The 16,455-nt window shown below is 36.7% G+C and overlaps 1 protein-coding gene across 2 annotated transcripts in view; it reads left to right on the top strand.

Moving 5' to 3' along the window:
- LOC138696805 (hemolymph lipopolysaccharide-binding protein-like) overlaps window positions 1-16,455 on the top strand; it is a 43,540-nt gene that overhangs the window by 4,948 nt on the left and 22,137 nt on the right. For both annotated transcript variants that reach the window (XM_069822224.1, XM_069822234.1), the window contains one exon: window positions 2,734-2,891. In XM_069822224.1, the coding sequence (XP_069678325.1) occupies window positions 2,734-2,891 (158 nt within the window). The remainder of the gene's footprint in view (window positions 1-2,733; window positions 2,892-16,455) is intronic.

Raw genomic sequence — 16,455 nt, 5'->3', positions numbered from 1 at the left:
ATTTTTTTCGAACACTGGTATCATATTGCATGGTTTATCTGCAACAGCTTTTGTATAAAACTATGTTTTGTAAAATTAAAATTTAAGAAGTTATTAACAATATTCCAAAATTATAGTCCACTCTATAATCAAGTGAAATTATAATTTTCAATAAAAAAATTCATGTCTTCATTTTAAATCGGAAACAAACATGGCGATTTAACCAAAACATTTATTTATAATTCTTGTAATCATTTAAGCCTAAATTTTATGCCCTGCTGCCAAATGACTGACTACAGTTGCAGACAAGGGTCCTTCTTTCATAAAGGACCAAAGGTCACTAGTTACAAATACTTTTTTTTTTTTAGTTATGTGTGAGTGAATTTGTACAGAAACTATTATTATTATTATTATTATTATTATTATTATTATTATTATTATTATTATTATAATTATAATTATAAATTATATAATTATAATTGTAATTCTTTGTGACCTGGTAGAGTGTAAGAGAAGGTCCTATGGCCTTAACTCTGCCAGTATAAATAAAGAATTATTATTATTATTATTATTATTATTATTATTATTATTATTATTATTATTATTATTATTAAAGATCTGTCTTACCGAGAGTAGTACTGAATTTGAAAATAAACTAATGTGCTTAGAATCTCATTATAAATCATTAACATCTCTTGATATTTATGTCACTTTTGAAGATCGATATAAAAATAGCCTATTATCAGAAATTATTACAGTATAAGAATAGCTATTTTTGTGTATAAATTTAGGGTATATTATTATTTTAAGTGTAGGGCTATATTTTATAAATGAAATGAAAGGCATATTTTTGGCATTATAAACAATTTCTTGTGTGCGAGATGCAGAAAACGAAATTATATCCTCTTATATGGAAGCATATTAACGATCTGAATTATTATATTGTCTTCTAAATTAGGGTCTGTAGTTGAAGGAATTGAGCTGTAAATAAGTTGTTATTGTGTTTCTTATCTCTTGACTTCAGACACATTTCCATGAATATGTAAAAGTGTCAAATTTAACTTTAATTTATCGTCTCTGATTGCACGCATATTTTAAAAAGATTATTATATATTTACTTGTTTTTTTATTTTTCAATGAATTTCAAAATATGTTAGATTTCAATTAAAAGTCTCTGTCACATGACCACCACAGTGGCTCATTGCTAGTGCGCTAGGTTTATAAGCTAGAGGCCTGGGTTCAAGTACCGATCTAGTCTCAATTTATGACCTGTATTGGACAAGCCCATGGTTCAGGCAACACATAGATTTTCTCTGGATACTCCGATTCCCTAGTGACATCCCAATAACTCATTACATTATCATAATCTTCATTCATTAGAATGTGATGTAAATCCATCGCCTGAGAGGCACTCTGGATAGTCTCTGAAGAACTAAATGGTCTGCGCTTCTCAGCTACATCTATGAGCCCGCTCGTAGAGCGGGAGCGAATAACGGCAGGATAAGGGCCCTGCCATTGGACCAAAAACAGATTTCTGTCACTTTTGATTGTTCGTTAGCTAAACTGTCCGCGAAGTGGCGTCCACAAATTGCGTTATGAGCACAGTCTAGTATATATAGTCGCGAAACTAGGAACAATAGACTGTGCCGGTACTATTTCGCATTGTCTGTAATGAGGTGATATTAGCGATCCTAGTGATTAGCAACTATCTATGGATGCATATTTACTACGTATTGAGCTTCGTGACTGTATATGCTAAACTGTGGTATGAGGTAGTACCTATTAAACATAAACGTTGGAAAAAAAAATATTCTTAATCTGTACTTAATTACATCTATTAATATACCGGTATTATAACTAGATCTCGGATTTTTACGCTCGTTTAGCGTAGACTGAAACATATGTTCTTTAATGCACCTAGTTTTAGCCAATATCATCGCTGGAGTGTTTCTCGTGTTGCATAAATTCAGGGATTTTTACATAAAATTGTTGCAACCTATCCTATTCGGGCCTAAAAATCCGAGGTCTAGTTATAAACAAAGCTTGAGGAAAGATGAGAAAACTATGAACAGTAATATGAATAGCAAGGTGAGAAATTATCTGACAAGCAAACGTTCTGATGGGGGCAAATAAAAAAGTTAAATTTTTTTCTTCCACAATGTTAATAATGTCAAAAGAAGTCCTTATACAAATTTTGGCCACTCGACCGCAATTATGAGGCCGTCCAGAAAGTGATTTTCCCTGGTGTCGTTTATAGAAAAAATCACAATTTCATGCAAATATTTATTGGAACAGATACAGCAATTTTTGCTCTATTTGTCAACATATCCCCTACTGGAATTGAGACATTTGTCATACCATGGGATCAATTTTTGTGTCGTAGAAGTCAGCAGCCTCAGATGGAAACTATGTTGGAAAATGGCTCAACAAGTTGTGTCCGTTCTAATGAATTTGTCCAATGAAATTGTGTTTTTCTTTCTGTTAACGGCCCCTGGCGAATCAATTTTTTACGGCCCTCGTAATTGCGGTCGAGTGGCCAAAATTTGTATAAGCACTTCTTTTGACATTATTAACATGATGGAAGAAAAAAATTTAACTTTATCTGCCCCCATCAGAACGTTTGCTTGTGAGTTATGGCGACACGCGTAAAACGCAGTCATATATAATGAGGAAGTATGTGTCATTACTGTTAATTAGTGCGATTCTACCATTCACAGGTATTTATGTCACATTATGTTTTTTCCATGATTTTAGGAATTATGTTGACTTTTTGCTTCGTTCTCTGTCTTTTGCCATGGTGGGTAAGTGCTTACAGCAACATTGCGAATCCTGAATGCGAATCTTCTCGCTCGACGAACATGAAGTTAGCCATAACTAATAAGCGGAATAAAACGGGACATTGGGTGTCTCAGGTTTGTATAAAACTTGTGTCAAATATATCTTAAGAACAAATCTATCTATATTAATTTACTCCTATTTGGCTTCTGTTTGGCACACCATTAGTAATAGAGGATCCAAGCAAGTCCGTAGAGACAAGAATGTTAGCATAAACTGAGCCGTTGAGAGCAGAAGTGGTGTAAATCAAAAATGGGTAATGAGGGTTAAAGTAAACATTCTGTAAAATACAGTGCAAAGTAGCAATTAATATTCCATTTATTTAAACTATTAGCAGTCAGTGGATAGCACGAAGGACATATTAATTGCTACTTTGCCCTATATTTTACAGAATTTTTACTTAAAACTTCATTACTCAATTTTGACTTACACCACTTCTGCTCTGAGCGGCTCAAATAAGAGGTAATCCGAGTCCAGCCCAGCTGAGTAGGCTACAAGCAGCTCTCTCCGTGATTGAATGTGACAAAGTCCAATTCAGTGTTCGGTGTCAGTCAGTTGTTTTACCTATCTTTATTTTAATCCACTATTTTCTGTCATTTGGTTCTTTTATTTAATAGTATTTATAAATTTCAACTGCATTGTTATCGCCACCCATGAAGAAAAATCGTTTCAGAGACTGGGGGTGCTATTCATAGACATTTCGCTGGCCAGAGCTACGAGCGTGCTAAAGTAGCCCCGGCTATCGACTGGTTACTTGTACAGGATTCATAGCCTATCATATCATATGTAATATATCATATCATATCATATCATATCATATATCTAATACTGGTTTATGAATACGAAAAACGTTAGTTCGCTGATCATCCACCGGAAGCCCGCGCTGAGAATGTCTATGAAAACGGCCCTGGAAGAATAATTGATTCTTTGTAGCGGATGAAATAGATCTTTATATTTTAATAACCTAATAAATGGTGAAAGATCTACTAGTGCTATCACAAGTTGCAAGCCATACTTGTGAATTGCAGCAAAAAGCTCGTCTTGTGAACGTTGTTTTAGTACTACCCGTCCAAGACGAGTGAGGGCCTGGGAGACGAGAGCGCCACTTGCTCTGTTTACGACGATACCGTCCTGCAGGCGGTACAGTCAGACTGTAGAGACAACTGAAGCACCAGATACTAACGCAACGTCATATGATGCAACCACGCGATGTATTTATCTGGATTTCATAGCATCATTTTTGCTTGCACATAATTTATTTATTTAAATTTAAATATACAGAATAAAGAATATATAATTACAAACAAACAAGAGAAATAGAAATAAAATAATACAAACAATATAAAAAAAGGAGATACAGTAGTATTAACAAAATTTGAGACCGAATGAGCAGCGCTCGTGTTCGGTCGCAGTTCAGAAAGAATCTTGTATCATTACATAAATAAATACAATTTTAAAACTTGATAATTTTATTATTAGTGATATACTTAGTTTCATATAATTTTAATTACTTCTTATAAATAATAAATTTCATTAAACACAATATATAGCGTTCCGCCGATGCATTTATCCTACTCGTAATACAAAAAGAGTATAACTATCATTATCAATATTATACAGTAATTACACTTTGAACATAATTCACTGCAATAATGTTTAATGTTTTTATGCAGGGTGATTATAAAGTAAGTACCCATTTCTAGAGAAACGGACTTCAACGAAGCTGAAATGATAATTATAAGGAAGTACAGTGATATACCATACAACATCACCGCATTTCGACATGACCACCTCGCATGTCTCGACACATCTCCCAGCGTTGCACCGAGTGTCGAAACACCCGTTCCAGAATATCCGGTGTAATGAGGCGTATAGCGTCTCTGATGCGACGTTTGAGTTGGTCCACATCTCTTATCTTGACCCTGTACACTTGAGACTTCACAAATCCCCAAACAAAAAAATCTAGAGGTGTTAAGCCTGGAGAACGGGATGCTCACAACCTTGTTGACCCACGGCCAATCCATCGTCCCGGAAATGTAGCATTAAGATAATCCCCGACAATGAGAGCGAAATGGGCTGGTGCCCCATCCTGTTGGTAAACAACAGTGTCCAGAATTCCACTGGCTACCAACTGAGGCTCAAGAAATTGTTGCAGCATATCTAGGTAACTGTTTCCAGTAATTGTCGGTTCGCCAAACATGAAAGGTCCATAAACCGTCGATTTTGTTATTCCCAACCAAGCGTTAACTTTCGGTGTATCCCTCTGCCATTCTCGGATCTCATGTGGTTGTTCCGTAGCCCAAATTCTGCAATTGTGACAATTCACTACGCCACACGTGTGAAATGTTGCCTCATCGGAAAACAACACATTGCTCATCAATTGTTCTTCTTCTGCAGCCTGCACTAAATCAGCACACATAGCCTCTCGGGCGGCATAGTCCTCTTGCTCAAGGTGATGCAGGACTTGAATTGTGTACGCTTTCATGTGCAGGCGATAGTACAATGTTTTCCAAACTGTCGACTGAGGGATACCGAGTTCTCTGCTAAGCCGTCTGGTGGAAGCAGATGGGCTACGTGTGATAGCCTCCTCAATACGCGCCACGGTGTCATCTGATGTGGATGGCCGCCCAGAACGTTTAACATCGGCAACATTGCCTGTCCTCTTGAATTTGTTCACCAACTTGCTTATGGTCTTCCTGTTTGGCCCAGGTTTTCGGAACCTACAATTGAAGTCCTCTTGGATCCGTTGATATGTCCATCCACGCAACCTTCCACAAACAACTGCTATTCGTTCTTCAATGGACAGCATTCTTTCAAATTAACTGAAAATAAAAAGTAAAAGATTGTTATTTCACAAAAATGGGTATACTTACTTTATAATCACTCTGTATAGGCACAATAGTTTCTGTCACACCCAGAACGAAGAGAAATTGAAGAAAATGTTATTGCAGTAGACAAAAAATAACCCATACTGAATCAGTTGCATGTAGTCAATAATAATATCAGTTACTAAAATCATGATAGAAAATTTTATTGCAGTAGACAAAAAATAACCCATACTGAATCAGTTGCATGTAGTAAATAATAATAATAATAATATCAGTTATTAAAATCATGATTTTAATTTGATTCTAATCTATAGAGCGAGTCAATTTGGCTACTTTATATTACAAATAGAAATACTTACAGAAAATACTCCTATTAAAACATTTACTTAGGTACCTTTATTGCTTAATTTGTACAAGGAGAACCATTTTCTTTCTACTATAGAACATCTTAACAACACTTTCAGTAACTCGTTAATGCTATTCTTTCATATTCTGAAATGTAAGAACAACAGAAATATAAATCGTACAAGCTTCCTCATTAATACAGTGTTGGCACCTGTTAAAGTACAGACGCATAAGTATCTTAAATAGTAAACATAATATTTCTCCAGTACATCATATAGTGATGATACCAAAAGGCATATGTCGACATAAACTGTTAATACCGACAAAATGTTAGAAAACAAGACTTAAGGCAAAATTATCATTTTACGATATTATGACTTGAATTCCACCCAGACACAGATCATTAATACCGAATGAAAACTTGAGTTTTTCTTTTTAATAACTTTTCAGAAACTAAAAATTGTAGAAAAGAAGTGACTTGAGCCCCATTGACCATGCACCGAAGAATTATGAAAATAAAAAACTAAATAAAAAAATTACTTTAGGTAGGCCTATACGATAATCCTTAGATCTCCTGCGGCTTGGTGAAAAATGTAATCAGATACCTAGTTTTTTACTGGTTATAAAATAAGACGAAGACGAGCATGGTCATAGGAAGAAAAATACAGAAGATAAACTTGCGAATTCTAAATGAGGCAGTAGAGCAATTGGACAGCTTCAAATACTTGAGGTGTACTATAAGCAGTAACTTGAGCTGCTGTCAGGAAGTCAAAAAGAGGACAGCAATGACCAAGGAAGCGTTTAATAGAAAAAGGAACATCTTGTGCGGACTTCTGGAAAAAGAACTAAGGAAGAGACTAGTGAAGTGATTTGTGTGGAGTGACATTGTATGGGGCAGAAACATGAACATTACGACGAAGTGAAGAGAAGCGAATAGAAGCATTTTAAATGTGGATTTGGAGAAGAATGGAACGTGTGAAGTGGACAGAGAGAATAAGAAATGAAGCTGTGTTGGAAAGAGTGGGTGAAGAAAGGATGATGCTGAAACTGATCAGGAAGAGGAAAAAGAATTAGTTGTGTCACTGACTAAGAAAAAACTGCCTACTGAAGGATGCACTGGAAGCAAGAGTTGCCAGATGTCCCGATCTGGCGGGACATGTCCCGATTTTCATATAAAAATCCCGAGTCCCGCTTCGATTCCAGGCGGGACGCAAAAAGTCCCTCCATTAGAAAATTAACATCAGTTGTATAATTTTGTCGTTACCTAGTAACTATTTTCTACTCGGTCTAAATAATAATTAGATTAAATTTAAATTAATTTTTAACAATCTAGGTTTGCACATTGGAAAAAAACGAATATTTTGGCAAGTGTAAGGTTTGTGACAGCGAATTCAGTTGTGAATATAATATTTCTAAACGTTTAAAAGAGATGCTCATCAGAAATGCATGGCACAGAGAATGGAAAAAAAGTTTGTTGAAAATGCTGAAGTACAGTGACAAATATACAGTATATGTATACTGTATGTTAAATGATGGGTTTAGAGCGGTAATATGTTAAGTCACAAAATGAATACGAATTTAGCTATCAATAAATTTTATGTCATTGTAATCAATGAAAAACATTGAAATTTAAATATTTTGCTATCTTATGAAACTTTTGCTTTACAATTAGCTGGGGAAATGTATTAGGCAGAACTACTATTAAGTAACTGAGTCAATAATAATTTGACATAACATGTTATTGTCACAAGCCCTTCAGAAAGACGCCAGACAAATAATATGGTGTAACTTACAGCCAGATAAATATTGTTTTGCTCTTGGAAACCTGTACCTGCAATATTTTTATTAAAATTGCAATTTTGATATCCATATTATTAGTTTTTTCAACTGTATAAAAAGGAATCATTTTTAATACATTTTTCTAGCCACGAAAATGTCAACTCTGCCCACATTCATATCACTCTTCCTTTAAGACAAAATGTAAGTACTGTATATGATGGAAGAAGGATGTCCCTTCTTGGTAGATCTAAAATCTGGGAACCCTGACTGGAAGGAATGTTGAGCGGGAGAAGAGTTCGGGGTAGAAGAAGATATCAGATAATAGACGACATTAAGATATATGGATTATATGAGGAACAAAAGTAGAAGGCAGAAAAAAGAAAAGACTGGAGAAAGCTGGGTTTGCAGTGAAAGACCTTCCCTTGGGCAGAACACTAAATGAATGAAAAATGAATGACTAGAGACTACAAGGCAACTTTTGTACACCCTTACGTTTAGAATTTCGGATTTTTTTTTTTTTTGATACTTACGTCCTAGTGTAGAGGCCGACTGAGAGGGAACACGAATGTACTCGCAACACAGCAGATAAACAGTTCAGTTCTCAGAACCGCCCGGTCCTCACTCGCCTTGGACGGGTAATAATTAGAGAACGAGCAAAGTTCCTTTCAATGTGCAGACTTACACCAGCCATTTCTTCCTCGTTCTGTCCCATGATCACTTTGATCACATTTCCATTCCCTCGCGTATGTGGTACCTAAGAGGTTACGTCCATTTTCGGCTTTCCCCCTTAAAAATTTTCTAGAGCTCCTTCAGTGAGCAGCGTAACCCGGAGTGAGACAAGTGGCCAACAGGCTTGGAGCTCACATATTCAGTTTCTTTCAGCCCCGAACCCTTTGCAAGGACTCGTTTTGCGTACCTTTTAAATTTCTCCTCCCACGTCTCCTCTTTCAATTCATTTCAATTCAATTCAGTTCAATTCCTCTGCAGCCAGCTAGATGCACACGGGTATGTAAGTCGAATAAAAGTGCAGAATAAGAAAGAAACAAATAAACAAAAAGGACATTGACTTCTACCACCTATTTATATATTTTACTCTGGTGTACAGCTTTGTTAGCAGAAGAGGAGACGATACTACGGGATATGCTACTGGAGCTAAATGGCACTTGTGAGCAATATAGGATGAAGATAAATGCCAACAAGACGAAGACCATGGTTACCGGAAGAAAAATAAGGAAGGTAAACTTGCGAATTCGAAATGAGGCAGTAGAGCAAGTAGACAGCTTCAAATACTTCGGATGTAGGCTTATAAGCAGTCATATGAGTTGCTGCCAGGAAGTAAAAAGGAGGATAGCAATGTCAAAGGAAGATTTTAATAGAAAAATAAACATCTTTTGAGGACCTCAGGCAAAAAAACTAAGGAAGAGACTTGTGAAGTGCTTTGTGTGGAGTGTGGCATTGTATAAGGCAGAAACATGGTCATTACGACGAAGTGTAGAGTAACGAGTAGAAGCAGTTGAAATGTGGATCTGGAGAAGGATGGAGCATGTGAAGTGGACAGACAGAATAAGAAATGAAGCTGTGCTAGAAAGAGTGGGTGAAGAAAGGATAATGCTGAAACTGATCAGGAAGAGGAAAAGGAATTGGCTGGGTCACTGGCTGAGAAGAAACTGCGTACTGAAGGATGATGCACTGGAAGTAATGGTGAACAGGAGAAACGTTCGGGACAGAAGAAGATATCAGATGATAGAAAAAAAATTTCTGCTGTTTTAGAAATGTCCTTTCTTGAAATGATTTGAGAGCTTTGCTATTTCCCATGATACAATGTAAGTAGTAAGTCTTATTTTTTCTGCCACATTTGGTGCAGGAAGATCAATATGAAGATCATGTTTGTTCCGCAGATTAGTAAGTTCTTTTGCTCGAACTAAACCAAGGCTCATGAAACGACATGTATCATGCAAGTGGCCTAATTATACAATTACTTACTTATGGCTTATAAGGAATCCGGAGGTTCATTGCCGCCCTCGCATAAGCCCGCCATCGATCCCTATTCATTCTCTACAATCACATCCCACTTCCCTCATATCCATTTTAATATTATCCTCCCATCTACGTTCGGCCTCCCCAAAGGTCTAATAATAATAATAATAATAATAATAATAATAATAATAATAATAAATACTTTTGATATTATTCACTGCGTTGCCTTCTATGTCCGAGGTTGCGGGTTCGATCCCGGGCCAGATCGATGACATTTAAGTGTGCTTGAATGCGACAGGCTCATGTCAGTAGATTTACTGGCATGTAAAAGAACTCCTGCGGGACAAAATTCCGGCACATCGGAGACGCTGATATAACCTTGGTAGTTGCGAGGGTCGTTAAATAAACTATATTTGTTTGTTATTCACTGCGTTCGTGTTTTGATGATAGTAAACAAGAGATGATGCATATCTGAGCTTTATGGGGATGCAGAATGGTTGAGGGAAAGTTACATTGCGGGTTGCATAGTGACTACAGAGTGAGTCGTAAATCACGTAATGGACACCGATGAGTTAGGATTATCGAGGTTCTGCTTTACTTTCAGATTCAATAATCAGAATAATGTTGTTCGAGACTAATGGTTGCCTACTCTATTGTATCTGTCGCGGGTGCTTAACCAAAAAAATAGGACTTTATAATCCTAGCGACGAAACCTGTACGTACCGGTATCGAGTTTCAACATATTGCTGCTGCTGTTTAGTCAACTGTCCGAATACAGATTTGAACCTCGTGACACCAATAAGACATCACCCATGAGGCAACTAAGCCAGCAGGTAATGGGGCAGAGTGGTGAGTTCCTTTCTCCCTCCATTGCATACATTACTAACTAGCTACGTATTACACTAATCACTAGAGACAGGATTTTCATGCACTATCAAATCGTAAAATATGCATGCATCCATGCACTATCAAATGGCCAAATATGCACAATGAAGGAAAGAAACACTGAAAAATGCAATATCAAAATTGAAACTTATTACATTTTATTTTCGAATGGCACAATGTACTACTAACAATCTTTCCAAATTTCTGAGTTATTCTTTTCCCTTGATCCACTGTGCCACAAGATCTCTTCTCGAACATTTAATCGGGGGCATTACAACACTTCACAGATCACCACAGAACATAAATACAGTAGCTAGTTCACAAAACACCTGTACATGTAGCCTACTACAGACCTTCTACCTACACTGCGATTCGCCCCTTGAGGTTACTGTTGTCTTTATGGGGAACTCTGTTATTTGTCTATGATGGGGAAGACGATATTCCCACACTTTCCCTCACTTTCGCTTTTAAAGACGTTGCCGCGACAACGGCCACGATGGTCAGAATGTAGGGGCGGAGGGTTTGTTACCTCGGCCTGCGACTGAGCTACTACTTACGTGAAACACATTAGGCTCTTTTTTTCGACTGTAAGTCTAATCACGTACAGTACAGTATTTACAAAACATTCAGAACAGAGTAATGTCAAGATACTTAACTCACCTGCCAGCTGCATTATTAGTCTGGTAGCGCCGCAACACCCAAGTCAGAGTCAGAATCGACGTCATCGTTGTCGCTATCGTCGTCAGAAGAATCTTCTAAATTTATGATGACGCTGTCATGAATAACGTCCAGCAAACAGTCAGTGTCCCACATGTGTTGCTCGATGCTTTTAATATGAGAGACATAGTTCCTCCACTGCTCGGGCGTCACATCGTTTACACTGGCTTCCACAAGCTCCTGCACCCTATTTAAATTAAATGTGTTATTTTCTAGCGCAACTTTCCTTTTAATCTGGCTCCAGGTCTCTTCTATTGGGTTAAGTTCGCAATGATACGGGGGTAAACGCAGCACTTCATGTCCATATTCCTTCGCCATTTCGTCGATTATGAATTTGGGCTCATAGAGAGGACGGACAGATTCCACTAGTTTCAACAATTCAGTCTTAAGCATGGAAGTATCCCATTGTACGCCCTTGCTTGTCAGCCAAGACTGAATTGCTAATTTAGTATTGTTTTTAGTTGGAAGTCTTTCAGTTTTCCTAGAATGGATAGTCGCGTTGTCCAATACAATGACACTGTTTGGTGGAATGTTCGGAAGAAGCTTCTCTTTGAAATATTTCTCATACATGGGACCGTCCATCTCGTCATGGTAATCTCCATCCTTTTTTCCGTGGTACATCAATTGGGCTCCTGGAATGAAGCCGTTCTCGGTACCGGCGTGAACTAATATAATGCGTCCACCTTTCCCGGATGGCAGCTTGTTCCCTGTTGTAAGCAATTTCCTTCTTGCATCTAATGCTGAGGTTATTGTCTTGTCAATCCAAGATTTAGAAGTAGTGGAGCCTGCGTTTATCCAGGTTTCATCAGTATACACAATACTTCTGTTCGCAGCTCTATGACGTTTGATAGATCGCAGATAGCTGTGACGCCAAGCAATAATATCGTCTCTGTCTATCAATAATGAGTCTCTCTTTCTTTTCACAAATTCAAAACCCATGTCAATTAAAAGCCGTCTCAGTGTCGATAATGATATGTTTGGAAGATCAGGATCAGCGTCGAGAACAGATTTTAACTTTTTTAAAGTGGATAATTTATTCTGTCGATAGAATCAATGAACTTGCCTTCTAATACCAGATTGAGTCAGTGAATCATATAACTGCAGCCTAGTCTTCTGATTTCCAGGGCTTGTCTTCTTCACTGGAGTTGATAGTTTTCCAGCTGTAAGGAATTCTTTTTTTATCGCAAGTACTAGCTTGTATGAAAATCTGGTAGTATCTGCAGTCTGCTTGGCAACCTGAGCCACAGAACAAGCGCCACTGTTCCTAAAGTACTTATATACATTCAGCACTATTCCTCTCTCTTTGGAATTCAGTACTCTTATTTTCACACTTAGCTTATTGTAACATTCAGGCGATTTCTCCATATTTACAAGTTGTTAACTACCTATTGAATGTTTTGAAACACTGCACTAGATTATTAGGTCTATGTGTTAAGGCTATAATATATATATATGTAAACTTACACTATTTCACTAAACCACAACGAATCACTTCCAATGGTTTTCCTTAACGCTATAATATATGTATATAGGCTACACTCTTATTATTACACACACAATAATATCAGCGGTCAATGTTTTTGAAGCAGATAGCTCAGTAGCTTACTCGGTCAACGACAGAGTACGACTAACTAGAAAGAGACAAGGGAAGAGTGACACTTTGCAACGCGGTAGGATGAATGTTGCTAAGTTTCAGGTATAATCCCAAACCCAACCAAAGAGTTTGTAATATATAACTCACAGTCTTATACATACAGTCGCGCAACTTCAACATTTTTTTTGCCAACATTCGCGACACTAGCGCCCAAGCGGCAGGCAAGGCACTGGTCATAGGGTTGATACAGCCAGCACGTGCTTTAAAGGGATGCGAGATGTTATAATAACGTTTTAATCATGCGTCGGAATAAAGGCAATGTGTGCAATGACGAAAATTGCAGTAACAACAAGTTTAAATCTCCGAATTTGTCGTTCTTCAGATTCCCTAGAGACCAAGAGAAAATCATAACTCAGTCATAACCAATAATCCACGTTGTAGATAGCCTACGTATTGTGTTCTATAAAACATTTATTAGTTATCGGTTACCTATTTGTATGTCAGGAAGAACAGTTTAAATAAAAACAAAGTAAATACCTGTTACAGTATATTATTTTTTTGCAGAGATCATATGTGTAAATGTGTAACCATTCCGATTTTGGATAATATATCTACAGTTTTTAATGCAAGTAATTCCATAATTTTTGTATTCGTGTTTTTTTCTTTATATTTTTAAAAAGTTGAATGTTATATAGCATTCAAGTAGGTATCATGGTATTAATTTTGCAAGAATTCATGGAGTATAGTAATCCTTTTGCAAAATATTCACTTCTTGAATAAATCCAGACTGTGTCGATAAATTTCTGATGTATTAGTGTAGATTCATGTGGCAGACGTATTAAGTTCGCAAGAAATAAAAGAGCCTTTTTAAATTTAATAAAAAAAAACAATCTTTTCTGTAATAATTTGCATGACTGTTATTGGTGTTGATTTTACATTCCCAGTGATTATTTGAGCCGTTCAGTGCAGAAGTGGTGTAAGTCAAAAGCAGGTAATGAGGTTTAAAGTAAGAATTCTGTAAAATACAGCGCAAAGTAGCAATTAATATATCCTTCGTTCTATTCACCGACTATTAATAGTTTAAATACATTCAATATTAACTGCCACTTTGCGCTGTATTTTACAGAATGTTTACAGAATGTTTAACCCCTAATTACCCATTTTTGACTTACATCACTTCTACTCTGAAAATAAAATTAGGCCTACATTTTCTGAGTTAATTGAAGTTACAATTTTTTTTAACAAAATTGTGTGTTCATTTATTTGTTCTCACCTACGTCATATTAACAGTAAGTGCATGTAAATTACGTATTACATAGGTAGGATAAGTTAAACTTAGGCATTATGTGTGAAAACTGGAAATGTAATGTAAAATGCGGTAAACTTGCCATAAAAATTTAAACCATAACATCAGCGCTATTTGTGACTCAAAATAATAAAGGAAATACAGGTTCTTAAGAAATGGAAAAATAATGAACTTCATATTAATGTTTAAATCCTCCCCTTTTCTTTATTTTCAAGTTTACCCCAATTTGCAGTATGCAAAATCGTTAATTTCTCAGGAAATAGGGAGAGGAGTTCACCACGCGATGTACCCTACGAGATATGCCTTACAATTCTGAAGCTACTAATTTTTACTCTTCTCACAGGAAATACAAAGTTCCAATGATTCATAAATATATTTAGGAATGAATGAATTAACCGACCACGCACGAACAATTATATTATTTCAAACCATGATACGTGATCAGAGCCATGATTCAGTTGTAAGGAGCAGAAAGAATTACTTTTATTCCCAGCTTCTGAAACTTGTAGATTAACTGCGTGTGAAATTCTTCCAGGATTCTAAAGTAGAATTAATAAGAACCATATACACTTATTGTATAGCATAAAAATATAAAATAAACTACGCAAAACCTGTTTTCTGATGTGTTATCATAAGTCGTGTGCACACTTTTAACTTGCCTGCCGCTAGAGGGCTACTGTCGCGCCAGCTGTCAAATGTTGGCATATTTTATACGTATGATTTGCGTGACTGTATCTATTAGACTGTGTATAACTAGAGACACCAACGGCGCTAGTTTCGCGTACAAAATTGAACTGCTGTTCAGCCGCCATTAAGGGGAGTTGATGCTTCGCCAGGAGTGCAAGCAGTTCATGCTTATTGAGGAGTGCGAATAAATATAAGTACACTTGAAGGGAAATAATAAGAAAATGGTGAAATACTGCGCCGCAAATATTTGTTCGAACATAGCTACTATTGTAGCATGCCCAGGAAAGCATGCATATCTTAATATTTGGAAGAATGTTCCAAATGCAGTTCCTCCTTTGAATGTGTTTACAGAATGTCGGATTATTTCTTGGATAAAGTTTTTCCAGAAACACATTAATCAGGTTTATAAGGTTGATTTCAACAATGTATGTAAGGGTTAGGTGCCATCACATTACAGTAGATTATAATAGCAGAGTGCATAAGAAAATCCTCAGACTATATCTGTCTAAAACTGTTTTGTTTCACAATAAATGAATTAATCATGTAATTTCCGTTTTGTACAGCATGTACTTCTAGTTTTTGGTTGTACTAAATGCAAAGAAATTAGTGAAAATATAGCTGACGGCCTAGCTAGGCCTATTATTACCACTACTACTAGGTCTCCTATTACCACTACTACTAGGCCTATTATTACCACTACTACTAGGCCTCCTATTACCACTACTACTAGGCCTACTATTACCACTACTACTAGGCCTATTATTACCACTACTACTAGGCCTATTATTACCACTACTACTAGGCCTCCTATTACCACTACTACTAGGCCTATTATTACCACTACTACTAGATCTATTATTACCACTACTACTAGGCCTAATATTACCACAAAACTAGGCCTACTACCACTAATACTAGGTCTACTATTGCCACTACTACTAGGCCTACTATTGCCACTACTACTAGGCCTACTAATACTACCAAAACTAGCCCTCCTATTACCATTACTACAACATCTACTATTACCACTACTACTAGGCCTACTATTACCACTACTAATAGGCCTACTATTACCACTACTACTAGGCCTACTATTACCACTGCTACTAGGCCTACTAATACTACCAAAACTAGCCCTCCTATTACCATTACTATTAGGCCTATTACCACTACTACAAGGTCTATTATTACCACTACTACTAGGCCTACTATTACCACTACTACTAGGCCTACTATTACCACTACTACTAGGCCTAATATTACCACTACTACTAGGCCTACTATTACCACTGCTACTAGGCCTACTAATACCATTACTACTGGGCCTAATACCACTACTACAAGGTCTATTACCACTACTACGCCTATTATTACCACTACTAATAGGCCTACTATTACCACTACTCCTAGGCCTACTATTACCGCTACGAATTGTATTAAAAAGTCTGTACTGACCTCTAACTTGGAGGTCATCAACTACACAATGAATAGACTGTTTTATGATCAAATTTATTCTCATTATA

The sequence above is a fragment of the Periplaneta americana genome, chromosome 1 (assembly GCF_040183065.1).
Source record: "Periplaneta americana isolate PAMFEO1 chromosome 1, P.americana_PAMFEO1_priV1, whole genome shotgun sequence".
Taxonomy (NCBI): domain Eukaryota; kingdom Metazoa; phylum Arthropoda; class Insecta; order Blattodea; family Blattidae; genus Periplaneta; species Periplaneta americana.
This window is presented reverse-complemented; position numbering and strand designations above follow the sequence as displayed.